Source organism: Trichosurus vulpecula, chromosome 2, assembly GCF_011100635.1.
Source record: "Trichosurus vulpecula isolate mTriVul1 chromosome 2, mTriVul1.pri, whole genome shotgun sequence".
Taxonomy (NCBI): Eukaryota; Metazoa; Chordata; class Mammalia; order Diprotodontia; family Phalangeridae; genus Trichosurus; species Trichosurus vulpecula.
The window spans coordinates 148,750,617-148,767,177 of NC_050574.1; the positions used below are offsets into that span (position 1 = coordinate 148,750,617).

A 16,561-nucleotide genomic window follows, 5' to 3' on the forward strand; every position below is an offset into this window, starting at 1 on the left:
AAAAAGGACTGAAAATAGTGTAGTGGCAGCAGCAAAAGAGTGAAAGGAATGCAACAAATATTGTGGAACTAGAACTGGTAGGACTTGGCAGCTAATTGAATATGAAGGATGGAGGCTGATCTTGTTATCAAGAGAAACAGTGATGTTATAAAGGAGTGTGGGTATGGGAAGTGATGAATTCCAGTTTGTTTTGAGTATAAGATATTGATGAGAGGTAAACAGTGAGGATCTTCAGTAGTTAGTTTAAAATTTGAGATGGGTAATCAGAGAAAGGGCTGAGTTCAAAGACAAGAACTTGGGTCATTTGTATTCCAGGACTCAAGGGAGTCAACAAAAGGTCATCTGCAACAGATCTAATTCTAAAACTTCTTGGCCCATAGGGAAACACTTTTCAATTTGAACTTTTCACAGGGCATCACACATGCAGGACAGCTCATGTAAGGGCATGGAGTTTATAGTGTGGTGTGTGAGTGCACCTGGATTATACAGTGAATGGAGAACTATATATTGTAAGAAGCCTGGAAAGAGAGGAAAGAGCAAGGTTGTAAAGAGCTCTAGATGCCAAATGGAGGGCCTTCTGCTTGATCTTGGAAGTAATAGGGACCCATTGGAATTAATTAAGAAAGAAGGTACTATGGTCAGATCTACTCTTTAAGAAAATCACCTGTACAGTGGAGTAGAAGTTGAATTGGCTAGACTAGGAGGAAGGGAAAATAATTAGAATACTACTTCAATAATCTGGGCAAGAAGTGGTTAGGGCCTATATTAGGGTGGTAGTTATGTGATTAGAAAGAAAGGGACTTATATGTAATACCATTAAAGTAGAAATGACTAGATCTGACAAAATATTAGATATGTAAAATGAGTGGAGTGAGGCATCAGAATGACAGTCAGATTGGTGTTGGCCTTTGTGGTAATAAGAAAGTTTGGTGGAGGGAACTGTCTTGCAGAAAAGATGATGAGTTCTATGTTGGATGTATTGAATTTTACATGCCTATGGGACAAACCTTTTGGGATAATTCGGAAGGTGGCTAGCTATATGGGACTGGCTCTCAGGAGAAATACTAGAGCTGGATATACAGGTCTGGGAATCATTTGTTTAGATATGATAAATGAGCCTATAGGAGCTGATGACATCAAATGAGATATTATGGAAGGAAAAGAAAAGAGAGTCCAGGGTAGAGCCTTGAAGGATATCTGAAATTACAGGCATGATAAAAATCTAGCAAAGGAAATTGAGGGGCAGCTATACAATTAGGAGAACTAGGAGTGAATAGTGTCATGAAAATACATAGAGGAATCAGTATCTATAGGAGATAGGAGTCAACAGGGTCAGAGGCTTCAATAAAGATAAAGACTGAGAAAAAGATATTAACTGCCTTCATATATTTTTAAGTTGTTGTGTGGAAGAAATCAGACTTGACCTCAGAGGACAAATCTCGAGCCAGTGGGTAGAAGTTATAGGGAGGCAGATTTTGAGTGTATATGTGGAAGAACTTTCAAGCAATAAGAACTGCCCTCAATTGTAATGAGCTTCCTAGCTTTTGAATAGAGGCATTAGTTAACTTCTCCACCATTAGGTGTTTTTAATCGGAGGCCAGATATATAGATGTTGTAAGCTGGTTTCATGGTTTGGGTTGTCATCATTGTTTCATTTTTCAGGCACGTTGTAAGGTTAATAGAATGGGAAGATCTTACCTGCCTATTAATAGGCCTCATGTGGGGCCCATTAAGGGAAGTTTGATTGGGGGAGGCTTGTTTGTAGGAAGGCTCACATATTTTGCTGAATTTTAATTAGGCCCTGGGTCACAAGGGTTGTGATGCCCTCTGGCTCTGAGAAGGGTTTATATACTCTGAGGTGAGGTTTTGCTTAGGGGGCTCACTCATTGGAAGAATGTTCATGTGATTTGGCCAGATGAGACTTTGGGTAGCTGGCAAGGAGCCTCCTGGCTTTGAAAACTCAGATGTTGCTGCTTCTCTCTCTGGTAACTGTGTATGTATTGCTGTGGTCACATAGTTGGATCTGACTGTTGATCTGTGCTAGTTTCTGAGACAGTTAGAAGCCCTGTCTGTTGATCTGTGCTATTTTCTCTGTTTGTATTTTCTCTGCTTGTCTCTACATTCAGGGTGCTGACCTTTCCCTCAAAATAAGTAAATGACATATAGGTTTGATTGAAGTAAGATTGTTGACCCCTTTAAAAGTTATTTTTCCTTTAAAAGCACCCCAAAGAACCTATGTTAGCAGCCATCCTGAGTATGCCAGTGTGGTTGCATTACATATGTCCAACTCTTCTTGACCCCATTTGGGGTTTTCTTGGCAAAGATACTGGAGTGGTTTGCCATTTCTTTCTCTAGCTCATTTTGCAGAAGATGAACAAAGAGAAACAGGGTTAAGTGACTTGCCCAGGGTCATGCAGATAGTAAATGTCTGAGGGCAGATTTGAACTCAGGAAGATGAGTCTACCTGACTTCAAGACATTCTATCCACTGCTGCCCCTGGTTTGGGTTAGACCAGATGATACACAAGATTCTTTCAAACTCCAAGTTTCTAATTCATTATTTCTATCCTGGGGCATTTTATAAGATTTATGATTCATATAATTCATATCATTCATGTAATTATTCATAAGGACACAGTTGACCTTATGAATAAGCTATATATACAGCTTCTTATATGGTTTAATTTTAAGGGCACAGAGAAGGTCACATTCTCCTCAAAATAGTTCACCTTCCTCTGTTTTTATCTATAGAGATTCATTCTTCTGATTCATGTTTTTGTCTTCTGTTAAGATTAGATTTTCTTAGAAAAGGTATCACATTAACGTTGTCACTCAATTAGATCTTAGTGAAATAAGATCTGGAAGGGATCCTAGGGGTCATTTGGTCTATTTTACAAATAAGGAGAATGAAATCCAGAGAAGAGATGTGACTCGTTTAAGGTGAAACACGGTAAATAGGGGAACTTGAACTTCAAGCCTCCTTTGGGCCCATTTATCAAATTATTTCTTGAGAACTACTTTTACTGATGTAGAAATGATGAGGTCAGTAGGTGTCAGAGGAGAGAGAGGGGGTATCAAAAAAAATTAACAGAGAGGGAGGAATGTTGAAACTAGGTACTTCATTATTTTGCTTAACACCTGTCCTGATAAATATTATGTTCCCATCATACGCTCCATAAGTAAATGGTATTTAGTTACTAACTTGTATTTGAAATAGTGTTTTTCTCAGGTGTGGGGCATTACATATTTGGCCAATGTTGTTGAATCGAACAGACTGCTAACAAATCAATATTTTCACTAACTATGCCCTAAGGTCCCAGAATTCTGTTCATTACTGGGAGCTTTTAGTTCATCTCTGGAGGCTGTTTTCCCTTTGATTGGAATGAGTCGTCATTTTGATACATGTCTCATTGAAATATTCCCAGCATGGATTCTTTCCTGTGAAGTTCCAGCTAGTGGACGTGAACATGGTAAGGGAATGCAAGGGTCTGGGTATATTCAGAAAGTATACTGTCTGACATAAACAAATAGAACATACTATGCAATTACTAAAGATGATGGACTGAGACAGGATTTTATAAATAACACAAACACATGGTTTAGATATTTAACTGCTTCCTAAGAGCCTTGCCATGCAAGTATGAATAGTCACACACAGTCTTCATTATTGTTGCTATCAAAGAGTGCTCACTACATATTAATCAAGAAGTTATTTGCAATTATCTTAACCAGAACATATATATGTATATGTAAAAATAGTTTCTAGGATATATAAAATAAAATTTAAAATGATATAATATAGTACATATATAATATTATATATAATATATGTATTATAATATATTCCAGTAGTTATACATATATACATTCTATCTATCCATCCATCTACATCCATCCATATACATATATATAATGTATATCCATATTTACATATAGATATGTATGTAACTTCCAGGATACACATATCCTGGCAACTAATACAGAATATAAGCAGAGTAAATAATGGATAGCTTGTATAAGAAGAAGGTTTTTCATTGAAATCCAGTTGAAAAAATGAGAAATTGAAATTTCCAGATTCAAAAATTGAACACAATGAAAATCTTTGGTAGGATAATGATTTGTCTTTATTCTTTCCTTCCTTCTTCATGTAATATTAATAACAATACTTTCTCACATTTGAATAGTGTGCTTGCAGTTTATAAAGATACCTTCATAGTCTTTATATCATTCACCTTCACAGTAACAATCTGAGGTAGGCAGGGCAGGTAGTATTATCCCAGTTTTATAAAAATGAGAAAATTGAGACAGTTATCATAATAACTGGTATTTACATGGGTCTTTCAAGATTGCACAGTACTTCACAGACATCATCTCATTTGAATATCACAACAACCCTGTGAGCTAGACACTACAGATATTATCATTCCCATTTAATAGGTGAAGAAATAACATTTGTGAGGAGTCTTGATGACTGCATGTGTTAGACGTGAGAATTGAAGCCAAGTCTTCTTGACTCTAGCACGCTATTCAGTGCACATTGTACGGTGATTACTTGTGGTCATAGAGCTAATTAGTCCAGTACCCTTTTCACAATACTACTTGGCATTCATTCATGACTTTGATCTCATAAGACAAGATGAAGGACTTCAATATATTATCTATCTATAAATGAAGAGTGCTACTGATAGTGATTATAGGAGTCTATAGAATGCAAGTTCCTTAAGGGAGTTGGCACATAGGAGGTGATTAATAAATGCTTGATCTATGTATACATATCTTCTAGTTTTTGTGAAGGCCGACTTTTTAAAATGGAAGTCATAGAATATATGAAAAACATATGATTTTGAGGTGGGTAAAATCATTTTTAACAAAGTAGAAAAATTGATGAGGAAAAAATCCATTTGAACTCCATAAAACAACTACTAATCTCTTAAATTTCTATGCCACCCCTGGAAATTCAATTTTGGAGGTGAGATCTGTTAAGACAATGAGAGAATAATTTTGTGCTAATAGAATTTAATCAATGGGAGCCCTGACATGTGGTCATTTTTGACCACCTCTGCCAATCTCTATACCACTTAAGCGTTATATCTATAGCAACGTAAGGGATTGTGTCACCTCTTTTAATGATGTTCTGGATTTTGTTGAGGTTTCATAATTATTTACATAATCTACATGAGCTTAATCTAGATGTGAGCTATATTATCTATATCAACAAAGTAGGTACATTTCTCCTATGAAGACTTTTTTTCTTTAACATATAGCCATATTATATGAGGAATAAGATGCTGTTGAAGTTTAACAAAACCACACTTTTAGGAGAATGCTATACCAGTAAAAACAACAAAGTTCTTGTTCTGGTATTCTGTTCATACCTCAAATCCCTGTGGTCTTCCTAGGCTCTCTTTAATATGTTTCCATGCAACAAGAATCTCTGATACAGACAAACTTGTAGCCTTGACATCTGTAGGAGCAGCACTGGGTTCTGTATTAAGAAAAATGGAAATAATAAACCTCCATTGGAACAAGTCATTCTGTCACTGCACTGTAAGAGAACCTGTCATAGACTTCCTGCATTTTACCGTACTGCTTGAAATAAAACACCATACTTATTACAAAAAAAAAAAATAAAAAACCCAACCATGAGATTAAAAGAATGATCCCTACTGGATTGCTGCATCTGTGTCATGTTTCATCAATAGCTTCTTATTGGCAAGTTCAGGAAGGCAAGTAAGAGCCTCATTTCCTCAGATTGGCCGATGAATCACTCACTAGACAAAGCAAACTAATTGTTGAACTCATCTGTATCAGGGAAAGCATATTTTTGCCAGCAAACTTCTCTGATTGCAGGGAATAGGATTCTCCCTGTGGTCTTTAATTTACACATACAGTTCACTATTTGGCACCTGAAAATCATCAATAGAGAGGTATTGCTATCAGAGCATCAAAATGGTGCCATACTTTTGTGTTTGTTTGTTTATTTTTTATTAGAGAATTAGGTATTGGCATCAATAGGAAGATTTTGAAAGCTTTAGTTAATTAATTAATTCAACAACTTTGTAAAGAGCATGGAAAATTATCTCTTTCTTTACAGGTAAAGAACCCAAGACTCATGTTGTATCTTTATGAATTTAAATCTTTTACTGGAACTCACTAGTAAACTAACTGGTCGGGTCAGTTACATAACCAGTTTGAATGATACTTTTGAACTGATAGGACCATTTCTTTGAAGTTTGACTTTTTAATTGTTCTAAAATTCCTTGATTTATATAAAAGTATAATATCTAGATAGATACTAAACATGAATTAGGCATTAATAAAGGGGAAGAATCATAAGATTATAAACTTAGAGCTGGAAGGAACCTCATAGGTCATCTGAGCCAACTTCATCACATTAGCAAACCCACCATAACTCATTGAGGGGGAGTGAGTTGACAAAGGTCATAGAAATAGCATGGAATAGATCCAGGATTCAAATCTAGGACATCTGAAATCAAATTAGCACAGAAACATCCAATATTTAATAAAATAACTCCTAATGATATTTCATTAAATAGAAAATTCTCTAATATTTTAACTGATCTATTTTGTAAAATTACTCATTTTATTAAAAAAAAGTAGTGTACAATCCAAAACCTTTTTTTCTGAAATACATCTATGTTGTGAAATAACATCTCCGTTTTCAAGTTGTGTATGTCAGCACAGTCATCCCGAGGATGCTAAATTCAGGAAGCCTCATCACAGAGAATCAGTGTTCACTCACTGAAGGCACTTAAATGTTTGTGAAATTAAATTGTATCAGACTGTGATTCAGTTGGTTGAAAGCAAACAATTCAGTCATCAGTTGGTTGCTTTCTCTATACAATAGGAGGGGGAAAATGTTTGCCTTTATCCATCAATTAGCTGGCTACTTTTGGCATGGTATAACACATAACCTTAGTAGCAGGGCCCACATTTAAATTCATTGTTGTTGCTTTTCAATGCCTTACCCAGTAACACATTTCTTCTCTATCAGATCCGAAGAAATATGTCATGAATCATAGTATTTTAAAGCTTGGCACTGACTTTTAAGACTTGTCTATGGTGAGTGGGAAATAATCCCAAAGGTTTCAGTGCTGATACACAGACCTACCCTTTCATTCTTTCTTACATTTTGTGACCTTTCTCAATAATTTCAGGAGAACTATGGTTTCTGATTGGCATCCATCAGGGAGTGCATTTTGGTTTTGGTTGTATTCTCTATGAGGAACACTGAATTTCTGATTCTGCCACTGCTACAATGGATGCCAAGTACATCACAAACATGGATCAGATTGAAATGAGAGAATAAAGGCCAAATTTTAGTTCTGTCAACACAGAACTAAATAGTTCAAAAATGTGTGACAACCCAGCAACCAGTGAAAATGTTGATGACCCCAAGATACCAGTGACAAAAGCTCAGGCTACTTCATGGAAACTCAGTGTGGTCTATAGAAAACCTCCAGGGATGTGTGATCTCTAAATTAGGTGGTAGCATTCCACCACAATCCTCAAATAATATCAAACAACAGTCTCTTGTGATTGTTCTCCTTTCTACTGGAGGGTAGTTACAAATTGATCTGGAAGTCCTGTGAGAAACCTTCTACAGTTTTTTATATCAGCATGATCATCAGTCTAGACACCTTATGATCTTTGGTACAGAGAACTCCTGATAAAGATCTCCCTCCACCAATATAGATTGGCCCCTACTCCGCAACTTGTTAGAGAGTTGTTTGCCAGCACAAGTGACTTGCGCAGGGCCGCACAGCCTATATATATATATCAGTGGTTCTGAAGCTCTACTTGAACCCAGGTCTTCTTTTCCCTAAGTTTGGCTATTTCTCCACTCCTCTACCCTGTTACTTTTGATTTTCTGCCTCATTTATCTAAAAATAGTATGACATGAAGTCAGGCCACACTCAAAGAAGCTAATTAAAGAGATTTTTCAAAAGTAGATATTAGGGAGTTCATTTTAGGGCTTTCCTTGTGGCAAAGTCTAGAATAAAACCACATACTGTGTGAAATCAAAATTTTTTGGCAAACATATTCATATGGATATCATTTGTCCTGTGCCTTAGATAGTTGTTTCTACTTGGCATAATTGTGATTACTTTCTCCCATTCTCTGAATGTGTTCCTTTACATTGTTACCGTTTTCATGCTTTTTCCCCAGCACTATTTGTGCATCTTTTGACAGAAAAACATTTTCTACTTGTGGTTCATGTTTAAAACTGTGATCAGGAGACCCACAGCATTCCTTTTAAACAAACAAATGAACGAACTAACGAACAAACCAGTTATTTAATCACTTCTAGATTATTCCATCTCACTAGTAAGTGAAAGGAAATAATGGAGTTTTAAAGTGAGTATACTCTAATCCACAGGATTTAAGATCTGATTCTTTTTAACACGAATCCTATTTTGAATATGATTTTCTATTTCATAACTGTGATATCTTTCCTCAGACTGCAGTGCTAACATGTGTGTATTAAATGCTTCTTCTTATTTTTGTATTTTAAAAGCACCCTGTCCTTTTAAAAAAGATTAAAACAGGATCAATAATTTTAGAAGTACAAAATGGGTGGTTGGGTAGCTGGCTTTTTTTCTTATAAAGGTGGGAATTGTTTCTTAGAGTTTTTACTAATGAAAATTTAAGTAATTCTCAAACAGAAGCAAGGGGTGTGTGTGTGTGTGTGTGTGTGTGTGTGTGTTTTAAATGAACTATTTTCAGAAAAAGCAGTCATCTAGTTTAGGGCTGCTGGACTCCCTATTTGGACCAGGTGCCTGCTAATCAGTTCTCCCAAAAGCAATTTCTGTTGTCCCTCAAGCTTCCTGGCAGGATCTAAATGAGGCTGAAGCTCAATTGAAGCAATAGAAATGTAGTTTTTATTTGTTCAGCTTTTCCTCAGTACACGGGCTTATTTTCGCCCAAATGAGAATCTTCACTATGTTACAAACGGCACCAACCCTGTTGCTTCCTGAAATTTCAGTTGTGCTACTTTGGTAAATGGGTGAAAATTCCTACCTTAATAGAACTGACCAAAGGGTACCTAAACTTTGGCTACTGCTTTGAATTGGATTTATTTGTTCTGTGTAGATGCACAGAATGGATGATGGAGCTCTCTCACCCTTTTACCCCTGCTCCACCCTCCATTCTCAATCTTTTTTATCTGAGGACTATGGGAAGCATATTGAACATTTCCTACTCTTATTGCCCAGCCTCTTCTAAATAACTGACAGAAGAAAAGAGTAGCAAGATGGAGGAAGGAAGAAGAAAAGAGAAAGAATGCCTAAGATACATAATGCTTTCTTTCCTCTTTTTCCTTTTCTTTTTCATTCTACCCTCATCATCTGATCCCTTGAGATCTCCTAGCCACTAAACAACACTTTTTTTCTGGGCCAATAGTTTAGCCTGTATTGAACTGTTTGCATATCTTGGGGAATCCCATCTTTTTGCTGTTATTTTCTGGTCTATTTCATCATTCTGTATCTGGCATACTGTAGTTTCCTTCAGGCTCTCTCTCATAAGTTTTCCTCCTATTCATAGAATCAGATTTAAAGCTGGAAGGGACTTCAGAGGATATCAAGTCTATATTAGGACCTGAAGACAGAGGCCACTCTCTCATTTTACAGAAGAGGAAACCGAGGCCCAAAGAAGTCCAGTGACTTCTTTACCACATGGATGAGTGCTCAGAGGTGGGATTTAAACTTAGGTCTTCTGACTCTAAAGACACTGTGGGTTCTACAAAGCCATGCTGCCTTCCTGTATTACTGATTCTCAAGCATTATCATGGGTCCCACCTATCCTATTGCTCTCGGTGTGAATAGAAAACATCATGGTATGTTGGTACAAGTTTGGTAGTATATTTCTTAGATTACATTGGGCAAAACTGTTTTAAATAGCAAAAAATCTACCTTTTGCTTCTGCTTATGAAGATCTCAGTCTATTAAAGTCTTACACATAACTCTCATCTTGATATAGAAAGAAAAAAATCTAGATTTTGCATTTTAAAAGGCCAATGGAACACAAGTTCTGGTAGGTCTTCTCAAGCTGAAAAGCTTCAAGTGTGAGCTTAGTAAGAAGATCTCTTTGTTGACCAAAGTACTAGCTAACTTTAGGGAGGCCTATCACCCATAGTTTTGTCACTAGATGATGAAATATTGACTGCAGCAATTCATGACACTATCTACAAAGGAATGAAGGGGTTGCTATTTGCATGGGTAGAGGGACTGCTCAAAATGATGAAATCAGATTTTTTTAAATACTGAAGTATGAAGATATTAATTATCTGATAGATGGCTCCTCAACTTCATTTTAAGATTTAGAGTGGACAGGCTGATTGATAGAATTCAGATTCTGTTAAGTTAAAAGTTTTAAACAGCATTACCATGTTCATGAATATAAATGATACATTTGTAATAAGTGACCTAGCAGCTGGAGTTCTCCAAATAATATGGGGGGATGTGCTTGCAATATTGATTACACATCTGACTTCCCAGGGGGGTTAGCAGCATTAATCAAAGGAGAGTTTAATAAACTTCTTAGTAGAAGGGTTATGATTTCATTATTTAAAAATTCGGTGAAGACAGATGTAGTCGAACTTTTACAGGCACTAATCCAGATGGATCATCTGGCAAAGACAGGAAATTTATTCCTTGTATTTTACAACTAATATGCCAATTTATTAATTTTCAGGTTCACATAAATCCCACTGAGCCTAGTTTCAGCTAAAAGCTGATCCAGAGAATAACACCTCATGAATGTGTGGTTTTAATTTGAGCTGCAGAAGCTCTATTTATGAGGATGTAATTGCATACCATTTTTCCTAAATGAAGAACTTGGCTTTTTAGTTTAAATAAAAAAGAAAAGCAGCACATACTCCTATGCACCAGAAAAAAATAAACATAAAACTAAGAATGTCAGAAATAAATTCAGAGGGTCAGAAGATATTTCAATCTCTGATACTCTCAGTTTGCTGAAATCTCTTTTTTCCTCTCTTTTCTCATCAACCATGGTCTGATCCTGATCCTTATAAAAGGAAGTTCTTTGTGAACTATGCAAAAATTGTGACTTAAGTTTGACTTTTATGTATTCCAAAAACAAGAAGAATATGAGGGTTTGACTTTCTACCTTGAAGTACAGATCTTTCGGGTTCTTCAGTCATTTTTACTGTTTGCAAACAGAACTTTTGGTATTAGGAAAAGAGAATGAAGGGAAAAAGATCAGTTCTCCTTAAGGACTGAGAATCATAATCTAGGTACAGTATGTTGGCATTAAACAAGTTTAGTTCTGGCTTGGTATGGTTTGATGTGTTCCAATCTTTTGTCCAAAAGTAGAGAAAGCAAGCTGTGGTGAAGGTTGTGGGCTAGAATGTCTCTCTTGATATACTTGGGTATGATACTCTTAGAGAGTGATGTGATCTAACATCAAAGTATAACTTTGTTTTTGTCCCTACACTGGGGTGTAGTAGACAGATTTTTGTAGTATCTGTCTAGGATCTATATCTATATCTATATCTTATACACATACACACACACTATATTTATTCAAGGGTTTGAGGATATCAGAACAATGTTATTTCCAAACAGGAACATTTGGAAGTTCTCATCATCTATAGAGAATTCCTTTTCCTTTTGGACTTTGTTTTGGACATCTTCTTTAGTGCTGATAAACAACTTTAGAAGTCATACATATCCCCATTTTATGATTTTTTGCTGTTAATAATTAAAGTTGTTGCTTCTTTCAAGGAAGTCTGTATGGTTTAAAAATACACAAGGAAGACACCTTGGTGGAGAAAAGCAAGATGATTTTTGTTCTATTGATTCCTAGCTTTCCCATAGTCAAAAAACCACAACTGTGGGAGTTTTTATTTATACAGCTCTTAATCAATTGTGTGATTATAAAGATGTGGTCTGCTGGAGAATATCACTTGCAAAAGTCTATGTTTCTACTTCTTGTGCCTTAATTAAAGAGTCTCTCAACTCATTTAAATTATTTTCATAAAAATTTTGTAGTCAAGGAAAGTGGTCATGGTGGCTGGTAGTTGTTGGTAAATATTTTCTCAAACTTTTTTTTCAGTAGAACTATCATTCACAATACTTTTTAAGCATTTGTTATCTTCTTGCATTTTGAAAGTCTTCAAAATTGATTTTTCAATAGCCTAAAATTATATTGCATCTAACATGAACCTCATTTGTGTATACTTCTGTTATGGATCCTCTTCCCTGTCTTTGTTTTTCTTCAGTGCTATTTCTGCTTCTTGGTGTAGAAAATTGGGTGTTGGGATATTAAAGTTCAAATGTTGACTCTTCTGATAGAAACATAATTTGTTGGTTTTACAAATCTTTCAAAACTTCCATCTATTTTTTCCTTCTTCCAGTTTCGTCCTTTAATGTCCTTAAGATGATTCAGGTTAATAAGGTCTCCTGTTATGTTTTCTGTAAACTTGATCTTCCTTTCACAACTATTTGCTATTTAATGATTATATAATGTTCATAACCCTCCACCATCTTCCTCTGGAAGATTTCTGGCCTTGACTTCCATGTCTTTATGCTTAGCAAGAGGATCAGGTGTTTGCTGACTGAGATATCCTACGTATTTCTCTTGATTTCTTTGTGAGGATTGATTTATATCCATTAAACTTCCTTGAGAAATGATGATAATGCATGTCAATATATGAACTTTTAACTATTTATCATTTTGGGGCATCCATTGCTTGCTAAGATGATTCAGGTTGGAATTTAATTGCTTAACTTTTTAAGTATAATTTCATTTTAATTTTTTTAAATTTGGCATTAAATTTGATCTTTGCATTAATAAGATGATGGTCAAACTGTATTCAGGAAGTCCGTTTGAAAATACTTCTACATTATTAACCAGTCTTTTCCTGTTTTTATTTATTTATTTTTGTTATTCAATTCTAAGTAGCATTACAAGATCATGAGTTTAAGTTGACAGGGACCTCAGTGGTCATTTAGTATAGCTCCCTCATTTAGCTTGGCCACTGTCATAGAAAAGTGATTTTAACTTATAATTTCTGACTCTGAATCCAGCTCACATAATCATGTGTGTGTGTGTGTGTGTGTGTGTGTGTGTGTGTGTGTGTGTGTGTGTTTGAGATGTCAAGCAGGTAAAAAAAAGTATTCATAAAACAGAGGTATGAGGCAACCTAAATGTATTTGGTACATTTCATTTTTTTTTTTCTGAAACATATCTTCAAATTCACTTTTACTGATTTCCCCCTGTGTCCAATTTGATACCAAAATCACCAGATATTAAAATATATGTTGACATATTAGAAGGTTTTATTGAATTTCCATAGAGTTTATTTACCTCATTATCTTCTGGAATGGATATTGGTGCAACGTTGTCATTATTTTCATATTCTTCTTTTTACAAATGTGTCATAAGCAGGAAAAGATGAAATAACCAAATATCCCTTCACACGGGCTTATTGTTGCCTTTGCACATACAACAGAGCCAACTCTGTCAATGACTGAGGGTCATTTTGTATTTTTTAAAATTTGTTTCATGGGTATTCATGACTAAAGAATTCATCCCCTACTGGTAAGTCAGACTGCTGGTGATGATCCTCTTTGTGCTTCACTAGGCTGGTTCTTAAAAAGCAGACGTGATTTGTTGCCAGGGCCAAGAGAAGTTAAATTACTTTCTGAAAGTCACATAGGTCATAAGCAGCAGAACCCCTGTTTTGAACCCAGGTCCTCATATATCAAATCCATCAAAGGACTCTATCTCTTCTTGAGCATAGCGAATGAAATGAAGCATTAGTCTAACCAGAGTGGCTGAAAAACTAACCAGTGGCTGAAAAAAGTGGCTATGAGCATGAGAGAATTGTTTATGTGAATGTCATAGTGTAAAATCAATAGGAAAATTTCATTGCCAGAAAAAATAAAATCATGGCCCAACACCATAACTTTCTTATGTTCTTTTACATAGGTGGAGTTGATGAATCAGCCGATATATTATGCTGAAATATGCTCTAACAAAAAGGGAAGTCTTTTGGGTTGGAAGTGTGCATATTTTCCACAGAGATTTGCAAAGAACTCTCCAAAGGCCAGTTGTTTCCAGTTTAAGGAGAAATGGCATTGAAAATCATGACTATTGAAGTCATTCAGTTTAAAGTAAAGGTTGACAAGAAATTTGTAATTCTAGAATTTCATAAAGGCACTAGAGGAAACACACTAAGCATGTTCACTGAAGTCTCTGACTTCATCTCATATGGCCCTAGGTGCTATAAGTGTGATAAGTAAGAAACAATATGCTACTTGGGGAAAACACAGACCTCAAGCAAATATAGTTTTTTCCTTTGAATTTCGACAAGCTAAACAATATTACATGTTATTGATGTATTTCTACCTTGGAGATCTCTGGATTATATAACTGTAATATTACTTTCTTGGACTTCTCTTTTAAGCTACCCAGAAACCCAATGAGGTGAAAAGTGCAAGGCAATAGGATATCTAATGGGCATGTCTCCCTTATGCCCCATATCCTTCAGATGCAAATCAAACTGATTAAGTCCACAGTGGTTCTTGGTCCTGATTATTCTGCTTCTCATCTCTTCATGTAGCTTCACAGCAGCAGTGCTCCTATTAATAAGCTTTCTGTTTCTGCCTCTAAGTGTTGCTATATTTTATGAAAATGAAAGACAAAGTTATATAGATGAAAAACTACATTTGACCCAAAACTGGAACTACTTTTGTTTCCAAAAATAAGCTCATTTGGTCTGGGAAAATTCACAGTGTTGTTCTCTCTTCTGTTTTCCATTACAGAAAAAAAATATTTTTGTTGAAGACAAATAATTCTCTTGAGCAACTCAAGTTGCATTCGTGTGCATTTACGTTCTGTGTTTGGAGAGGTAAATAAACTCAAATAGTGTTTCCTATTCACACGTGAACAGATAATGGCTAAAACTAACTTTCAAACGTATTCATTTTTTCATTCTCTCAAGTAGGGCAGGTATGGGTAAAATTAAATTTGCATTTTATCTCTAACCTATTTAGAAGAGCTTGAGTGTCCCTTTTCAATCTTATAGATTGATACCACTGTGGCCCCCTAGAATAGAAAGGAATCAGCTTTCTCTTCGATGGTCTCCCAAAGGCTCTGATGTAAAAACTGAGGTCCCAGCTATGCTTTTGCTATCTCCTCTTCACCCCACCCTCCTGGAAAAAAAATTACACTAGTTTTAGTCACATAAAAAGGAATGTGAATGGAGAAGTGGAAACCATTCCACCCATACTGAGAAGACAGAGAAGGAGAGTATCAAATTTGCCTCCCATCCATTTTATCAATTGAAAAATACTTATCGAAAGCTTACTGGTATGCTAGATACTAGTGTAACCTCATGGACAGAATTCCCTGACTCACCAGTTCCTTTTAATTTAGTATGTCATATTCATGGACTTGGGTGAACATCACACAGTGTGGGCAGACAACATTATTTGAAGGTGGAGGAAGTATCCAGACCAAGGAATCATGGATTATTCTAAATCCTCTGAATATAGATATTTCATATTTCATATCTATATTCCATACTAAAAATCTAGTGTGATCTATGACTGTTCCTTTCTCTACTATTTGTGATCAGTCACCAAGCTATGTTCATTCTTTCTTTGTAATCTCTTCTATCCACTTCTCCTCTCTGACACGTCTCTAATTCAGTCTTTTATCACTTTAGGCTCATATTTCTCCACCTTCAATTATACCCTATGTCCCAGAGAGTAACATTTAAATCCTGGCATTCAAGGACTTACACAATCTGGTCCCAATTTACCATTCCAAACCTTTCCTACTACCTACATGACTGGTTGCTTTGATTCAAACTATTCTATTCATTGCTCTTTCTAATGGTCTTCAACATTCCTGCTTTGGTGACTTTGTGTATGACATTCCCTTGGACTAGGGTGGTCTCCTTCTCTTACCCGAGCTAAATCCCATCCACCACTTTAAGGACTCAGTTCATGCTCCACCTGTTCCAAGAAGGTATCCAGGAGCAGCTGAACCTGAAGGACTCTTAATTAGGGACTTCTATAGTATTACCAACTATTACATTCACCTGACACTAATTTTATATTGCATTTTACCATTAGTTACTTTGTGGGAGGAATTTATCTTAATTATACTGTTAACTTCTTAAGGACAAAGATTATTTTATACTTCTTTGGATTCCCCACTGATTCAAGGTTAGCATTTTGAATAAAGTAGTATTCAGTAAAGCTTTAAGGTTTGCAATGCCTTTTGGATATATTATTTCATTATATCCTTATAACAACTCGGAGAGGTAGCTGTTATTATCATCCTCATTTTGCAGATGAGAAAACTGAAGCTCAGAAGGGTTAAGTGACTGGTCCAGGGTCACAGAGATAGAAAGTGTCTGAGTCTAGATTTGAACTTAGGGCAACCTAATTCTAAGCTCAGCACTTTACTGACTGTCCCACCTAGGTGTCATTGGGCTAGTCTCTCACATTGTAAAAGTTGTAGTTCTAGCTATGCTATTGCTTTATTTAATTGATTACCTGGATGGA

The 16,561-nt window shown here is 35.8% G+C and overlaps 1 protein-coding gene across 1 annotated transcript in view; it reads right to left on the reverse strand.

Annotated features, from left to right (window-relative positions):
* CNTN5 (contactin 5) overlaps positions 1-16,561 on the reverse strand; it is a 578,245-nt gene that overhangs the window by 45,583 nt on the left and 516,101 nt on the right. Inside the window, exon 17 of the mRNA XM_036743961.1 lies at positions 5,375-5,484. Coding sequence (XP_036599856.1) covers positions 5,375-5,484 — 110 coding nt within the window. The remainder of the gene's footprint in view (positions 1-5,374; positions 5,485-16,561) is intronic.